Source organism: Tribolium castaneum, chromosome 5 (assembly GCF_031307605.1).
Source record: "Tribolium castaneum strain GA2 chromosome 5, icTriCast1.1, whole genome shotgun sequence".
Taxonomy (NCBI): domain Eukaryota; kingdom Metazoa; phylum Arthropoda; class Insecta; order Coleoptera; family Tenebrionidae; genus Tribolium; species Tribolium castaneum.
In genome coordinates, this window is record NC_087398.1 from 11,833,471 (window position 1) to 11,849,662 (window position 16,192).

Genomic DNA, 16,192 nt, shown 5'->3' on the forward strand with positions numbered 1-16,192 from the left:
AGGTACTACTTGGATACTTTGTTTGATTTTTAAAAACATTAATTGAATCAACTTTGAATTTTTATCTTTAAAATAACAACAGTCCATAATAAAATTTTGAATTGTCAAGACAACCTAGACAATACTGAGAACAATGCAATAGTGGATTATGTTCGAAATTTTTAAACGATTATCGATCTGGTCAGCTAAAATCAGTATATTATTCTAGTAAGTATTGGTTGCATTTTAAAAAAATCAGAAATAACCTATTATTAACTCACCCTGTACATTCCGTAAAATATAAATCAGATCTAACATCTGGTTTAATTTTTTTTTATTCTTTACATTTTTTCTTGTTTTCACAATGTATGAAAAAAGAGCTTTGACTGCAAGTGAATGAATAATTTGGCCACGTGATCGGTAAATCCAACGTTTGATTGCAACCAATTTACTGAAGCTTGGGGCATTTCTTGGAAAAATTGAGTTATTGGTACGTATCCGAAGTTCTCCAAATGCATTTTTAAAAATTGAAGTTTAGTTATTTTTTTTTAAATTTTGAGAACACTGAAGGAAAAATTTACTTTTTCCTACAAATGCCCTACAATGATTTGGGCATTTTCTGGCAAAAATTGCCTGAAAAAAGCTAAGTGATCAAAACAGACACGAAAACATTCCGAAAAGATGAATTAGTACATCATCAAGTATCTTAAAAGTGTGATCATTTTCCAAGAAAGAAATGAAACATTTTTAAAGTACTTGATGGTGCACCAGTAATTTTCTTCGTAAAGTTCATAGTTTAGGCACAAAACGCTTTTGGTTCCGTCCTACTTTTACCCAATTCTGTATAGTTCGTATAATTAATTAATTGTATAACAACAAACCCTTCACACTGTCAATTCAGGTTTTGCCATTTTTTTGAGTGGAAATGGCTGCTTTGTTGCATAAGACAATGTCAAAAAGAAAATTTTATTTGCCTTCGACTTGTTTAGGTAATTGCCTGGTTTAGTTTGCGCTACACTGACTTTAATGTTTAAATGTTTGTGTCATTTTAAAAGTTTAATTATAGATATTTTGCTCAGATAAGGCTACGGTTATTAATAACTTTGGCTCCTACGCCCGTTTCATTACGGGAAAGTTTGCCTGATTTACGACAATTTCAGGTCCATTGTTTAATTCAGCAGTTTTTCTGCAAAAGTTGCACCCACTTTGGTGGTATTGTTCCACTTCTAAACAGTTTTTATTAATATGTGTGTAATGCAATTGTGCATATCATTTACATGTTATTATTTATTACCCAGCCAAACGCACTACTTGATTTTAACAAATTTATTTATTATTATTTTACAAATACAGTGAATAACAATAATCATTTTTTATCCCTCAAATTTCAATTCCCAATCCACTGGAAATGGTCGGATGGCCAGCTTTCCCAATCCTCGAAACCACAGCATTGAACCCATTTTTATCATCAGCGGTGTACTTTACGACCCTTATGGTACCATCGGGTTCCACCAGAGAGTACTGCCCTTTGACCACATCGTTCACTCGAGCCTCGGTTTGCTCCTTTTGGTCCCCAGTTTTAGGGTCACCCACTCCGTATTTGAACTCATATTTTGGAGGGGCCTAACAATTTTATAAAAAAATAACAACAAAAAATCCATACTTACGTAAACGTCTACAATGCGTTCGCCGCCTCCGATTACACCCACGCCGCCCCCAAGACCTAGACCAAGTTCGCCGCCACCAAACCGTCCGATGTATGAAGTGGCAACACCAGCATTGGTGGCGGCAGCAAGAGCGACAAGGAAACAAATCTAAAGCAATTAATTAAACTGTAAATTTGGGGGCTCACCTGGCTGATCATTGTGATGGTTGGGTTGGGTATGAGTGGCTAATGGTCGTAAGTGCTTTTATACACGTTTGGGGACGATTTTTTGGAAATTTAATGATTTGAAAGTTGGGCGAATTTGGTTATTTTAGCAGTTTTCCGGCTAAATTTTAGGAAGAAAAAATTATTTTTGGTTGAATTTGGACAGTACTTCGATAATGTTTGCCTATTGTTTGATTTAATTTTTTTGTATTGGAAGTAATTGTGAACAAATATTGCATCAACTTGCACTAAATGAGATTTAGATAGAGTTGAACTAAATGTTTGCATGTAATTATTTCTTGATTTTCTGATGTAATAACTAATAAGCGATTCGATCGTCTTTACCACATTTATTAAGATGAGTTGGCAAGTAAGCCAAGTTCATCATATTGCCAAACTAGTCAAATTTATTATTTTTAAAAAATCAATAAATATAATTTAAAATGTAACATCTCTTTAACATTTGCATATTGCATCAGATAAGTTATTTGCTTTGAAACCAAAATTTTGATTTATTTCTTAATTAGCGATTTATCAACGGTTTCGTCAATATTTTTTCTGGTCTATTTTTGGTATTGTTCTGACCAATGGGTTAACTGAAAGTATCCAGGTTATTTTAAAAGCTACAGAAAAACCTAATTTAAATTTCATTTTGTTTCGTTGCACACAAAATGTGGAAAAAAAATTAAAAATTTAAGATGGTTCCTTCTAATAGTTTACTCGATGTATTCTAAACAGCAACTCGATAAAATTTATATTTTTTAAAAGTTAAATTAGCAACAACTATTTAGATTTCAAATTTGCCATTTACATAATGTATAACATTAGTGCCTATTAGGTGCGTCTACAAGCTGAACCAAAAGAAAAATAAAATTAAAAAGTAACGTGCTACATTCATATCTTTGTTATGGGTCATTAAAAAAATACTTGATTTAATTTTTTAAATGTTATATTTTGACACTATAACAACATTTATGACGTCATTACTATTTGAATAATGAGGTCATTTTTTAATTTGTTTTGAATGACAACACACAGTTGTGTTTTGTTTTCCGTTTTTACTAGTAGCTACTACAGTCGTTTATTTACCTACTATCTACTCCTTTATTTTTCTGGTAAGTAAAAGAAATAAAAAAATAAAAAAGAAGAAAATAAAATTAAGCAGTCAAGAACGTTTCTTTTAGTTCTATACAATTGACTTTACTTTTCTGTTTTCTTGTGCTAAGGATTCATATTAAGTATTATCATTTTAATTAATTAAAAAATATATACAGGGTGTCTCACCGGAGACTTATGAGTTTGATATCTGAGTTATTTGTCAACGGATTTTTATGAAATTTAAAATGCGGATATTCTAAGGTAAAAATTAAAATCTAATTAATGCAACAACTCAAGTCTTAAAAATATGCCTTAATGTCTTAATATTTACATGCCTTTTTAAAATCATTTAGGATTCATATTAAAAAAATAATCCTCAATAAAAAATGCTATAAGAAAAAACTCGTCCTTAAAAGAAATTTCTTTTGGAAGAAAAACAAAACAAAAAATGTAAACGTAGGTACATATGCAAAATCGTTGATCTTTATGAAACAGATGCGTACTTCCACTGAACTTTGGTCACTCCTGCTCGCACAAAAGTAAGTCACACAAAATTTGACATTTATCTCTTATACTTACAATTAAAAAAAACATTATTTTTAACTTATTTGTTATACTTTAATATTTTCACAACGGACTAAAACACAGAACAACAACTAAAAAATTAAAATACTTGAACGTTCAGAAGTTTGTAAATATTTCGTACACTGATTCTCTTCAAAAGCTTGAATTACACCCCCAAACTATTTCTTCGTTTCCAGTGACGTGGTTTGTTCTCATTTGATTTGATTTAGCTCACGTACGCTTTCTGTTTACTATTCTTTGAATTTTAAATTTTATAAAGCCTTTATTTGAATAGCATTTTACAAAAAGTCCAACGACACTTTCTATAGACGAATATTGTCTTTTTTTCAACAACACAGGAATTTCTGCCACTGTTGTATGTTTTAAAAGTAATCTCACGAAATTAATACAATTTATGAATTTTCGTAATGTTGACAGCTTTTTCAGTGGTGCACAAAATGCTGCTTGGCAATGTTTCATCAATTGTTTACAAAAAGTGACTGCTAAAATACTTTCAAATTTGATCAAGTTTTTAACAACAGAATCTAATTGTTTCGTTGGATCAGACAAGCGATTTGCTTAATTTTTTATATGGACACGTATTTTTGAGGGTTTAATGACCTAATAGTAATTGGGCTTAATTTTAAATATAAGAAATGTGTGTTAAAATTACATTTTATAACTTGAGGTTATTTTATTACTCTTAATTAAAAAACATGTTGTCAAATATGTTCATTTTAAATTTCATAACAATCCGTTAACAAATAACTGAGATACTAAGCACGAAAATCTTAGGTGAGACACCCTGTATAAAAAATTGTCCATTGTAAAATAAAGCGTGAAAAAAGATAAGACTTTTTTATTTTATTTTGTATTAAGTCCATTCAATTTTTAATTTCATTTTTTTTACTGTCTACATACAAATACGTATCTGTTTTTTTATTAATAAAAAAGTTTTGTACACCAGATTTTTTCAAGATTTCCTCCAATTTAATTATGATTTAGTCCTTCGATTTCGTCTCATTTTCTTAAGATTTCTCATAATTTCCTCAATTTTGTACATCGACTTCCTCTGCATTTTACCCCTCAGAATACTCGTAATTTCAAGTAAGGTAGGTAGGTATTTCACGTTATTGTATCCTGACCTGTTTTTCAATGTCCTGTACTGAAAAAATTATCATAAAAAATACTGGAAAAAGTATCATAAAAAATATTTTTGTCAAATTTTTCTTGAATGCTCCATTTTTTTTTGTTTTTGCAAGCTTTTTTTACTTCTTATCATTAAACCAAATACTTAAATTTTCAATTTTAAAAAGTCATGCCCGACTTTACATCACTATTTTTCTGTAGTTTGTCCAAACAAATAAAATCAAATTATTGCGCTTAAATTAACACTAATAATTGTCAAAAATGGTGAATTCCAAAATCATTTACTTCCATCGACTAATACTGTAACTTATGAATAAATGCATTTTGATAGTAAAATAACCCGAATTTTTAATATTAATTATTTAATTGCACCAAAAAAATATTCACGGCTTTATGCACACGTACTTTATGTATCCGAGTATTTTCATGGTGCATCAAATTTTTGATTACATATTCGTCTAATGCTAGATGGTTTTTGTAAGATGCCTGAAAGTTATTGGTTGAAATTTTCTGAAGAAATAGTTAATAACAAGGCCTACAAAGTAATGCTTTTTTTTCGTGAAAATTAATTTCGAAAAAGTAGGGGTTTACACGTTTACAACCGACACCTACCTCAAAATTCTTTTTTTTTAACTTTGCAACTAAAATATTTGATACTTTTTCGTGTAGTCAATTCCGATCCAATCTATTTTATAATTAGCATGATGAGTATAAATCAGATTCTAGGTATTGTAAAAGTTGTCGATAGATTTATTTCATTACTGGTGTAAAGACGATGAGTTTTTTATTATAGAAAATGGAAAAAATGAATGACTAACTTTGAAAAAAAAATCGGAAAATAAAGAATTTCCCAATCTTATTTAAAAATTCTCTCAGCACTTTTAAATACTCACTTTTAATTAGATACACGAAACATAAATCTCTCACGTGAATAAATCAATCATAATGTAATATACGCAACAGTTTTCAGGTCAAATAACACGCCTTTCTTAATCAAACATTTATTGTTTATTGAATTAAATAACTAAGACAATCGCAACATTACATTAGTATCCCCCGATTCCATGATGCACTACAATTCCATGACCGTATCCCCCTTCGTAACCGTGCCCCAAAAGACCCACTCCTCCCTCGTATCCATGCCCCAGAAGTCCCACTCCTCCTTCGTACCCATGCCCCAGGAGTCCCACTCCTCCAACGATGCCATGGGCAACAGGTACCACTTTCTTGACGACGACTTGCGGGTGCACGGCATGGCCCACACGATGGACGACCGCATTGAACCCATTATGGTCATCAGCGGTGTACTTGACCACGCGCACGGTACCATCGGGCTCCACCAGGGAGTACTCCCCTTTGACAACATCCCCATCTCGGACCTCGGACTGCTGGTGTTTGTCGCCGGTGTGATGGTCTTCTATTCCGTATTTGAAAGCGTATTTTGGGTGGGTGTGCACGTCCACGACCCCGTGGCTCACCCCAACCACCCCATGGCTCACCCCCACGACCCCATGGCTCAGCCCAACCACCCCCACGTGGTCCTCCAGTCCGCCCAAAACAACCCCAGCGCTGGCTACGCCCAACAAAAGGGCGGCGATTGCGACCTGAAAACACCCTCAGATGGGCCAAATTTGTGGTTTAGTACTCACTTGTGATATCATTTTGATGGTACTTTGTGGTACTACACTGATTGCTGGGTTGGTACTCCGGTATTATATAGTGAGACAGTGGCCGAAAAATTGTAAATTTGCGCGAGAGATTGACGGTTTGAAAGTGGAACGAAATATTTTTGTTGCCAAGTCCAAGTCTGTGACATTTATTTTTTTGAAAAAATACCACACAGTTGGTTTCATTGGGCGATTTGTTGGGGAAAAATATAAATACAGGTATGTGTGTGCGTAATTTATGCGATAATTTTAATAAAACCTAATTAACTTGTATGAATTACCCAACTTTGGCGCAATTATAGTCGAATGTCATTAATAATACAATTAGGATATTATGTCATTACCGTATTAATTACCTTAGAATAGTTGAGAGGCAAAGAATGCTAAAAAAGACATAACATTCCACCCACATTTTTCTTTTTATGAAAAAAAAACACAAAATTAGGTTTTTTGTTTAAATCTAAGTTGGTTAAAATATCACTACTTTGAGTAAAATTTTTTACAAACTTATGTAATTGGCGCAGTCAGTAGGTTAGTTGTACAAATTTTTGGAAATCTTTTTCGGAAGAACTTGGACTTGACTTTTTAAAATTATTGTTTGCGTATTAATGTTATCATTGTGAATTACTGGAGGAGTTCCTTTGGTTTTATCCGAAGTGCTTATAACTACGTTTAATATCTTAGAACTGTTGGAACTGATCAACGGAATTACAGGAATCGTTTTGGAATTAGCAAAATTAAATTAGAATTGCGAGAATTAAATTGGAATTATAGCAAGAATTAGAATTTATTATCTCGAATTACTGTGTATACTAGAAATTGCTAGAATTTTTTTTGAACTCCTGGTGTCATATGTAAGTTCTTTTTTTTAATTACTGGTGTCTTTTTAGAATTATTAATTATGGAATTACTTAAGTTTACAGAATATTTTTGTGTCAGATGATTTTTTTGCTATTGCTGAATGATTACTGGATGCTGATTACTGAAAATGCATATTTACTGACTGACTGACTGTTGCTTCATATTTTTTGCTGTTGTTGAGTACTTGTTGAACACTGATTTCACAACTGCCAACAGATTTTTCCCATCTGCTTTATTTTTTTGAAATATAAGTTGTAACTCATATTATCACTAGAAACTCGTGATGATGGCAAATTTGAAATTTACGCTCAAAAGTAGAAAGAATCAACTTAGGATTCAACTCTTAAATTAGCGGCAACAGACAAATAGTAAAATTTTGCAAACCAGTGTTATCGAAAATAACACACGCTATATACTGAACATACATATTGTATAACCATAGCTAAAAAAATATATACCATTATTATACGATTACTTGGAATGAAAATTACGTTGAATTTCTTCTTTTCTAAAATAATTTAGAAAGAAATAAAACAAATAAGTTGGAATGAAGGAATACGAATTTACTAGAATTTCGAAGAAATTTTTTTGGAATCACTGCAGAAGTTTTTTTTGAAATTGGAAATTTTACACATTTTTTTCAAGCTAACGACAATATTATGCGTATTTTGCAAACGTATTTTGTGGCAAATGAGGATCTTGCAAATATTCAGCAATTATTCAAATAAAAAAATCCTTGGAGTTTTTTATTAAAAAAACAACACAAAGAATTAGCAGTTTTTCATTAAAACGCAAAATTTACTCCCAAATTAAATACTGTATTTTTTATAACTATTAAAAAAATGTTTGGTAACAGAACAATTCTTAAATTGTTAGAGTTTTTCAGATGAAAAAGGCAGTTTTTAAGCAAACAATTTTATTAAATTTAAAAATCATTTTTCGTCAAAAACTTAGGACCTTCTTATCGCATTTCATCAAAAATAATTCAAAAAATCGACAAAATTGGACATATTTAAATAGCTTTTTTTCGGCATTAAATATTTATAATGTAAAATAATTAATAAGGCTCTGGTGTTATAATTTTTACATAAAAATCCGGAAGATTAATAAAAATGAATTAATCATTTTTTGATTTTTGCTTTGAAGATAATACTTTTTTTTAAATAATGTCAGAAACTGAACGAATCCTAAAAAATTGTCAAACCTTTATTCCTCCAATATTTTTCTTTTAATAGTTAAAGCATTTGTACAAGTAGTAGCCAAAAAAAGCTAGAATTATTTAATTTTTTAGGTTATTTCACTTTTACAAAGTTCTACAAAATTTTCTTGTCTAATAAAAATGGAGAAAAAAAAAACTGATTTTTGGTCTAAAAACGTGTTTAAATCCCCAGAACTTTAAAAAATAATGCCATTTTTAACATAATCCTGTCAGTTCTTGGCTTACTGTTTAAGAAATTTTGCGAAATAATTGAGTTTTTGCTAAGTGAACGATTACAAAAGGTAAATTTTTGGTTCCAGTTTAATAAAAACAGGAAAAAAAATGAATGAATGTTTGATCTAAAAATGTGTTTAAATCTTCAGAACTTGCAAAACAATGTCATTTTTGACATAATCCTGTGAATTACTGACTTACTCTTTAATAAATTTTGCGAAATAATTGAGATTTTGCTAAATAACCACTTAGAAAAAGTATATTTTTGCTCATTTTTGACAAAATCTGGGTTTTTTTCATTCTAGTTTTATAAAAACAAGAAGAAAAACTTGATTTTTAGTCCAAAAACGTGTTCAAATCCTCAGAACTTGAAAAAATAATGTTATTTGTGACGTAATCCTGTGATTAAAGGTAAATTTTTGATCAAATTTGGTGATTTTTTTTCGTTCTAGTTTCATAAAATCTTGAAGAAAAACTTTTTGATCTGAAGACGTGACTAAAAAAGTTCTAAACGTTTAAAAACTGGTTGAATTAAAATAATTTAAAACAATTTTGCACCGAGATGCTCAACGCGCTCTCATTTTTACTCTGCGGTATTACTTTTTTTTCGTCTTTTGTTTAAATAGTTCTCCGAATTTAAACAAAAGAAGAAATAATACACCCATAAAAAAATCTTGTAGTTTTTTTTGGTAAAAAAACAACACAAAAAATTAGCAAATTTTTATTAAAACCCAATATAAATACATATTATGACGAAATTATGCCTCCTGTAGTAAAAAAATGCTCCCAAATTACAAACTGTATTTTTTCTACAACTATAAAAACTTCTAGTATTGTATACTGCGTTTAGTTTGGATGTCGTCCAAGACGGCTTGCAACTCCTCGTCTTCGAATCGTCCTTCCAAGCTGGGAATCAAAGACTTTGCCTCTTCAGTGGTTTCAGGACACAGATTAGCAATGGCTGCTAATTCGAACTTGTGCAACTTTTTCTGCATCAACAAACTATCAAACAATTAAACATAAAAAACCCAAAATTTAATGAAAAAATTACTTTCTGACGGCTGAGATCGTTTCCTTATTTTTAAATTTCCTAAACCTATCCGTGTAAGTAAGAGTCTTCATGAAAACATCGGAAAACTCTTGCTCATCTTCCGCCGACTCGTTCTGCGCCTTCCTGTGCTCCAACAACATGTGGACTTCCGAAATGAGCAAAGTTTCCGCATTCTCAAACTCTGTAAAGAAGAAATAAAACCAAACATTCACAACCGAAAGTATATTTGAGAAAACTAAGACACAGGTTTGACAATGTAACCCTCCTGTACTAAAAAATCGTACAAACGCCTAGTCTTATTCACATCAATTTTGAGTATTTTTCTCGCCGTTTTGAGTTTAATAGAACCCATCTTCTTGTTTTCAGTTATAAGAATGTCTTTGAGCTCGAGATAAGTGATGGGTACCAGTCGTACAGTACGGCACAACTCCCTCTCAGAAGGAGTCAGTTTTTCGTAACCGGGCATGCCGATGATTTCAATCGGAGTAAACCCGGATTTTTTCTTCGGAGTTTCCACCGGAAAGCTCCGGTTGGTCAACTTCCAGTTAAACTGCGCGCTGGCGTGGAGCGTCTTCAGTTCGTTTTCGCACTTGTCGTGAATTTCTTTCAATTTAACGTAAAGTCGGGCGTCGGCGAGTGACGTTATTCCGCGTTGACGTAATTCACACAATCTGCAAAACCCCCCTATAAAATTGGGCGCTTTTATCTCCATAAAAGCGACTTATTGATGTTTTCCAAAAAAATCAATGTCCCATATAGATATGGAATCCATACCATGCAATCACTTTGGTAATTAACTGATTAGTGACCTAAAAAGTTTGCGCATACAAAAATACCAAATCAGAGCGAATTTGTTATTTTAGCTTGTTTTGCTTGGTTTAGTTCGTTTTTAAAGATTTATTTGCTTGGCAAGATCTCGTCAAAACATACTTAAAAGTCGTAAACATAAAACGAAAATATATTATTTTGTTTGTTTACTTGTTTAATTTCTTTAGCTCGTTTTTTAAATGATGTTATAGTTGACTTTCCAGTTGTTTAAGCATGTTTTAAATGTAAAATTATAGTCTTTACACTTTTTGAACTAGAGATTTATTTAGTTCGCAAGATTTTGATCGTAAAAAAATCGAAATTCATTATTTTTTGTCTCGTTTTAGTATTTCTTCAAAAACCGTGGTCATTAAAACACTAAATTACTTATAGCTAAATTTTTGTATTTCAGTTGAAAATAAATTTGAGGTAAAAAATGCAATTTTCCTGAAGGAAAACGTGCTTGAAAAAACACATAATTCAGTCGAAAACGATGTTATTATCCTGTTTTTTAAATTTTTTACTACGTTTTTCTCCCAGAAAGTTATTTATTTTAAAAAATTCTTCAAAATTGAGAACTGGATCGAATGTAGCACTATTTGCTATGTCTCATGTTTAACCAAGGTTTTCAACCAGATAAAAGAATATTTATTTTGCGAGCTTTGCAAAAATTTCTCAAAAAATTGCCGAAATATGTGTAAAGTAACTTCGTTTTTGCAAGATTTTGTTAGAACGAAATACCAATAATATCACAAAACTAAGTCAAACGTTTTTCTTGTTCGTCAGGCTACAGCTATTTGAAGAATTTTGTCTGTCAAAAATTCTTCAAAGCCTTTTAGTTCGTTTTTAGCTAAAAATTCTCTTTCATATATTTTTATTAACCTTACAATTACACCAAAAATTGTGTTAATGTTGTCGTTTTCGTATCTTTGGGCATGTTTTAAAATAAAAAAAATTGCAAAAACTAACTGAAAATCCACAAATTAAATCGAAATTGTTGTTGTTTACTTTGGATTGGTAAATTTACTACTTATTTAGTTTGGATAATCTTGCCAAAACACGTCTAAAATATTACAACATAATTAGAAAATTCTTATTTTGTGATATTTCGCCAAAAAACATTACTTTGCAATTTCACGTGTTTTAGCATTTTTTTTTAAATTGTGTTTAAAAATGACATAAAAGCATAAACCAGGAGGAGATAACACAAAAGTCGATCGTTTTTCTTGGCCAAAAAATGAGGAGTTTTGTCAATCAATCAAAAAAAGATGTTACTCAAAAAAATCACAAAATTAAGTCAAAACTTTTGCTTTTGCAAGCCGAAGATTTTTAAAGACCAAAATTAATGCTATGTTGCAGCTTTTTGTGAGCCTTTATACATGTTTTAAGGTAAAAATTAAAGTGTTTAAAAATTCTCTAGCTAGAAATTCACAGAATTAAATCTAAATTGGGGTTATTTTAGTTTACTTTGCTCAATTAAGTTCCTTTTTTGAACGAGAAATTTAATTTAATTACTCTGCCTTTTTCGAAAGTTTAGCATTTCTTCAAAAAACGTAATCACCAAATTGTTATTATTATATTATATTTTTAATTATATTTAATATAATAAAATATAAATAATAATAACAATTATATATTATATAAATAAATAAAATAATTAAATATATATGTAATTATATTCTTAACTATCATATTTTAAAGCTCGTTTTTTTAAGGTAAAACGCAATTTTTACTGAAATTTTGCTAAACTTGCTTAAAAAATCTGCTCGAAGATGACAATATTTTACTATTTATGAGATTTATTACCACGTTCATCCATAAAAACACATTTATTTCGCAACATTTGCTCAAAAAGAAGCCAAAAAAATTGCGATTAGAACGAAATTAGCATTATATTTGCTTTTTCGAGTGTTGAAGCGCCGATTTGTTTGAAAAAAATGTTAATTCTGCATTTAGCGAGTGATATAACTTTTTTCGCGAGATTTTTTTAAACCAAAACGGTTCCATTGTAAATAGCTATTTGTGCAACGAGATAGAAAAAGTGAATTCTTTCTGGAAAAAACTTACGAGTTGAACACAATGTTTTGTAAAATTCCGTGAATATTGAAGAGTTTGAGAATTTTTCATCGAATTTTACAAGTGTTTTTTTTTCCAAAATACAAATTGTATTATTTTTCGTCACGCCACTAACTGTTGAAGTATGTTTTAACATTTTTCTTTGTTTTTATTAATCTTTAGTGAACATTTTTTTCTCCGTCGTGTTTTTTTGGAACTCAATAAGCCGCTATTATGGAAAATAACCAACTTTATATTAATTCAACCGTTTGATATGAACCTAAGAATTTGTATTTTGAGTTCGCCGCTGTGGTGTAACCCCTCCATCAACATTTCGAACTGGACAGGAGTACAAAATTGCATAAATCGGATCAGTTTTTCATACACAGGACGTGTAATCGTAACGTCATACCGATGAAGCCAAGCGTAAACTTTCCGCAGAATAATCAATCCGTGTTCTCTTATGATTTTTTTCCACCTTTGGCGCTCCCTCAACCGCCGGTTATAACTCTGAATGATCGCACATTGAAGATTTGTGATCAAGTCAAAATGAGGATCGTCCTTATCAACCGGTTTAAGGTTCGAGAGCAGATCCTCAGCCGACGAATCGAACTCGCATTCGAAATCGGACCTCGCGGGGTTATAACCGGCCAAAGACTTGTACCCCACTGTGTTGGGGGAGTAGCGAGGGGGCTCATCGGTGTCGCTAATCCGCTGTCTGTAGGGCACCACCGGCTCACAAAACCAGTCCCTTTTGCTCGCCTCGGGCAAGTCTTTGGACCCCTTTCTGTCTAAATAAAACCAATCGTAGTGCGCCCTAATCTCCCTCACACTCCGATTTGGGAACTCTTTCGCCACTAAATTCCAGTTCCCGTATTTTTGTAACGACTCTAACAACACCACCTCCTCCCGAGCCGTCCAGTCCGTGTTACCCCAAACCGGAAAATCGTCGCGGATTATGTGATAATCGTGATCGTTCTTGTGCCCCCCAAACTCCGCACCTTTCGAAAAACACAGCGAACAAATATTCACTTTACACAAAGCGCAATAAATGTAAGGCGCGACCAAATCGCACGAACAATTCGAACAAACACTATCAGAGTCACTAGAGTAAAACGCAGGGGGGCCACAGTCTGAAACCTCAGTTGAGAACGAGAAGTAAACAAGGGGGCTCACCTTTGGGAAACTGCAAGTCAGCGGCGTCTTCTTCGGTTAAGTCGGTGTTTGCGTTTGCCATTTTTTCGAAAACTGTTTGGATACCACAAAAACTTAGGTTATGTGCATAGGTTATGTGAGCGGCAAGCGCTGCCTACCTGGCAAAATTTAAAGCACTAGCACTTTACTAGTGCGGTGTTTTTTGACGATTATTTATGAAATTATTATGTAATTCGAACGCAATCGGCATAAAACGTGAAAAAAAAAATAATTGGGGAAAATTTGATTGTAGCCACGGGACCTCTAATTTGTTTTGTGTGAATTGTGTGATACCAACGGTGACTGTAAAAAGTCTCCAAACTGATTTTTGCCAAAACTGTCGTAATTTAATAAAACAGGCGATAAAAAATAGTAAAAATCGCTTTATTGGCGCTATGGTAGTTCACTTTACAAAAACTAATCAATTAAGTTAATTACATAATTATTTTTTAGGTTAGGTTACCAATGTCGCTATCAAGGGGGCCCCAAATCCTCTCCCTTGTGAACAAAACGCCCGTCTTTCTTAGACTTTTCGCAACGCAAATCGCCTCATTTGATGAAGTCAAGTCAGTAAAAACGACTCCTAAGACTCTTCTAATCGATGTCAGGGAGCCCCACGAATTGCAGGAAACCGGAGTTATTCCTGACAGCATCAATATTCCACTTGGCGAAGTCGAGAAAGTGTTAAAAGACATGCCTTCTGAACAATTTCAAAAAACTTACAAAAAGGCTAAACCTGATTCTAGCACCCCCTTAATTTTTTCGTGTCGTTCGGGGAAACGTAGTGCCCTTGCGTCCGAGATTGCGACGAAGTTGGGGTTCAAAGATATAAAGAATTATTCCGGGGGGTGGCTAGAGTGGGAGGAAAAAAGTAAAAATATTTGAGTTGTAAATAAATAATACGTTATATGAGTGTAGGGGTTGTAGTTTGATTTGGATTTAGGTAGTGCCGTATTTACTTATTTACTGCGGCACAAAAGTGATAAACATGGAATGTTAAAAAATAAGTCAAAAAGAGTTTGCAATCTACAAATCTCGTCAAAAATTTTTTGAATGATAACACCTTTTGAAAGGCCTGATCACCATAAGTCAAAAATACTCACAAAAGCAAAACCAAATAATAATTTTGCATGTGTTTTGCCCTGAAGTGGATATTAGATACGATTTCTTCATTTGTTGATGTTAGGAGCATCCAGCGCCAATGTGGACACAAACACTTATTGCAAAAAAACATCAGCGCCGTTTTGAAAACAACATTTACCTACTCCATGACCCCCTTCCGTACTTTTAATAACGTGGGACAGTTTCCTCGAACTTTTCGTCTTCTTTGTTGGATTTTTTAAATGTTAATTGTCAAATTGAAAAAGTGCGCGCGCATGCGCTTTGATTTTTAACATGTCATTCAAGAATTCACTGGTTGAATCTTTTTGATTAATATAAAAGCGTTTCAATTCAATATTTCTTATTTATTTCCTCTCATTGTCCCAATTTTTGTGCCCAACATTACCTAGGGGGGTAGAATTCAGAGAAAAACTGAAGATGTGAGATGCAACAAAAACAAAGACAGACTCATTAATCATCATTTTGTGAATTAACGTAGGGCACGTAGTGACTGTTGTAAAATGTGTAAGCATTTTGATTGGGCCGTTTGAGGTCGGCCATTAAAATTACGGAGAAAAACCAATCAGTTTGGATTTTTTGATTCATTGAAAATTGTGGTTTTGGATATGATTGGTCAATTTATGGTCAGCCATTATAATGAAGTTAGAAACCAATCACTTGAATTTTTGGACTCATTCACAATTCAGTGGGAATACCGTGAATGGTTGTTTTCCTCTTGGTTTAAATTTGAAAGCAGTCAATAAATAAACCTTGTTTTTTTTAAACGTCTTTTTTTTAATACTTCCCTATAAATAAAAAAATTATTGGTAAAATTGGCAACAACTCACCTCAAGTGCCTCAAATTTTGTTGATTTATTTCGATAAAAAAAATTACGTTTTCGTTGAAGTATTGCCAAAAATAATGGGTTTTGGATGTATTTCTTTCCTTTGAACGCATTATTATCAAAATTTTCTTTTTCGGATGTTTATTATTGGGAAAACACTAAATTTGTAGGGCACTACCCTGTTTTTTTCATGTGCCCAATTTTTTTGGCTTTGCTTTTTGCAGGGTTTTGGGCCTTTTTTCATTGTTTACTTTTGAGAAAGCCGCTAGATTTGTGAGATTCAACCTTGACTTTTAAGACGCCAAATGTTCTGGTCAAAGAAGTAACAATGTAGTATGTCCTTCTAAAAAGTTTTATTATGGAATTATTTAGGCTAATAATTCCATAATTATGGGGGCAAAAGTTACCCCAGAAGTACAGATTATAGTTTTTATCTTTAAAATTGCTTATCCAATTTTTATAAAATTTGGTATACAGTCGTTATTATAGATAATCATTTAATAGTGCAAATTGTAAGGT

The 16,192-nt window shown here is 32.2% G+C and overlaps 3 protein-coding genes across 4 annotated transcripts; 1 reads left to right on the top strand and 2 right to left on the bottom strand.

The window, feature by feature from the left end:
- Window positions 1-1,290: 1,290 nt before the first annotated feature.
- On the bottom strand, window positions 1,291-6,443 carry LOC655358 (adult-specific cuticular protein ACP-20). The gene is made up of 4 exons (XM_064356622.1): window positions 6,310-6,443; window positions 5,713-6,264; window positions 1,647-1,793; window positions 1,291-1,602 (listed from the first exon to the last, which is right to left on the bottom strand). Exons 1-4 carry the CDS (start codon window positions 6,319-6,321, stop codon window positions 1,360-1,362), a joined length of 954 nt encoding a protein of 317 aa, XP_064212692.1. The 5' UTR covers window positions 6,322-6,443; the 3' UTR covers window positions 1,291-1,359.
- Window positions 6,444-9,327: 2,884 nt separating this feature from the next.
- LOC655272 (DNA-directed RNA polymerase II subunit Rpb4) lies at window positions 9,328-13,851 on the bottom strand. 2 transcript variants are annotated; one of them, XM_015980058.2, is made up of 3 exons: window positions 13,710-13,849; window positions 9,672-9,852; window positions 9,328-9,622 (listed from the first exon to the last, which is right to left on the bottom strand). In XM_015980058.2, exons 1-3 carry the CDS (start codon window positions 13,768-13,770, stop codon window positions 9,448-9,450), a joined length of 417 nt encoding a protein of 138 aa, XP_015835544.1. In that variant the 5' UTR covers window positions 13,771-13,849; the 3' UTR covers window positions 9,328-9,447. The 2 variants fall into 2 exon arrangements, with proteins under 2 accessions (XP_015835544.1, XP_015835543.2); XM_015980057.2 differs by lacking the exons at window positions 9,328-9,622; window positions 9,672-9,852 and adding exons at window positions 9,879-10,342; window positions 12,814-13,666 and having other exon boundaries at window positions 13,710-13,851.
- A 141-nt stretch (window positions 13,852-13,992) lies between these two features.
- LOC655199 (rhodanese domain-containing protein CG4456) lies at window positions 13,993-15,183 on the top strand. Its single transcript, XM_961715.5, has 2 exons — window positions 13,993-14,125; window positions 14,181-15,183. The coding sequence occupies exons 1-2, from the start codon at window positions 14,123-14,125 to the stop codon at window positions 14,610-14,612; spliced, it is 435 nt and encodes a 144-aa protein (XP_966808.4). The 5' UTR covers window positions 13,993-14,122; the 3' UTR covers window positions 14,613-15,183.
- Window positions 15,184-16,192: the final 1,009 nt, after the last annotated feature.

Coding starts and splice junctions, on each gene's coding strand:
- LOC655358 (XM_064356622.1), bottom strand. Junction 1,794..5,712: donor TGCATCATGGAATCGGGGGA/TACTAATGTAAT, acceptor TAATTGCTTTAG/ATTTGTTTCCTTGTCGCTCT. Junction 1,603..1,646: donor AACGCATTGTAGACGTTTAC/GTAAGTATGGAT, acceptor TAAAATTGTTAG/GCCCCTCCAAAATATGAGTT.
- LOC655272 (XM_015980057.2), bottom strand. CDS start 13,770: ATGGCAAACGCAAACACCGACTTAACCGAAGAAGACGCCGCTGACTTG. Junction 13,667..13,709: donor TGACTTGCAGTTTCCCAAAG/GTGAGCCCCCTT, acceptor CTGAGGTTTCAG/ACTGTGGCCCCCCTGCGTTT. Junction 10,343..12,813: donor CTCAAAATACAAATTCTTAG/GTTCATATCAAA, acceptor GGGGTTTTGCAG/ATTGTGTGAATTACGTCAAC.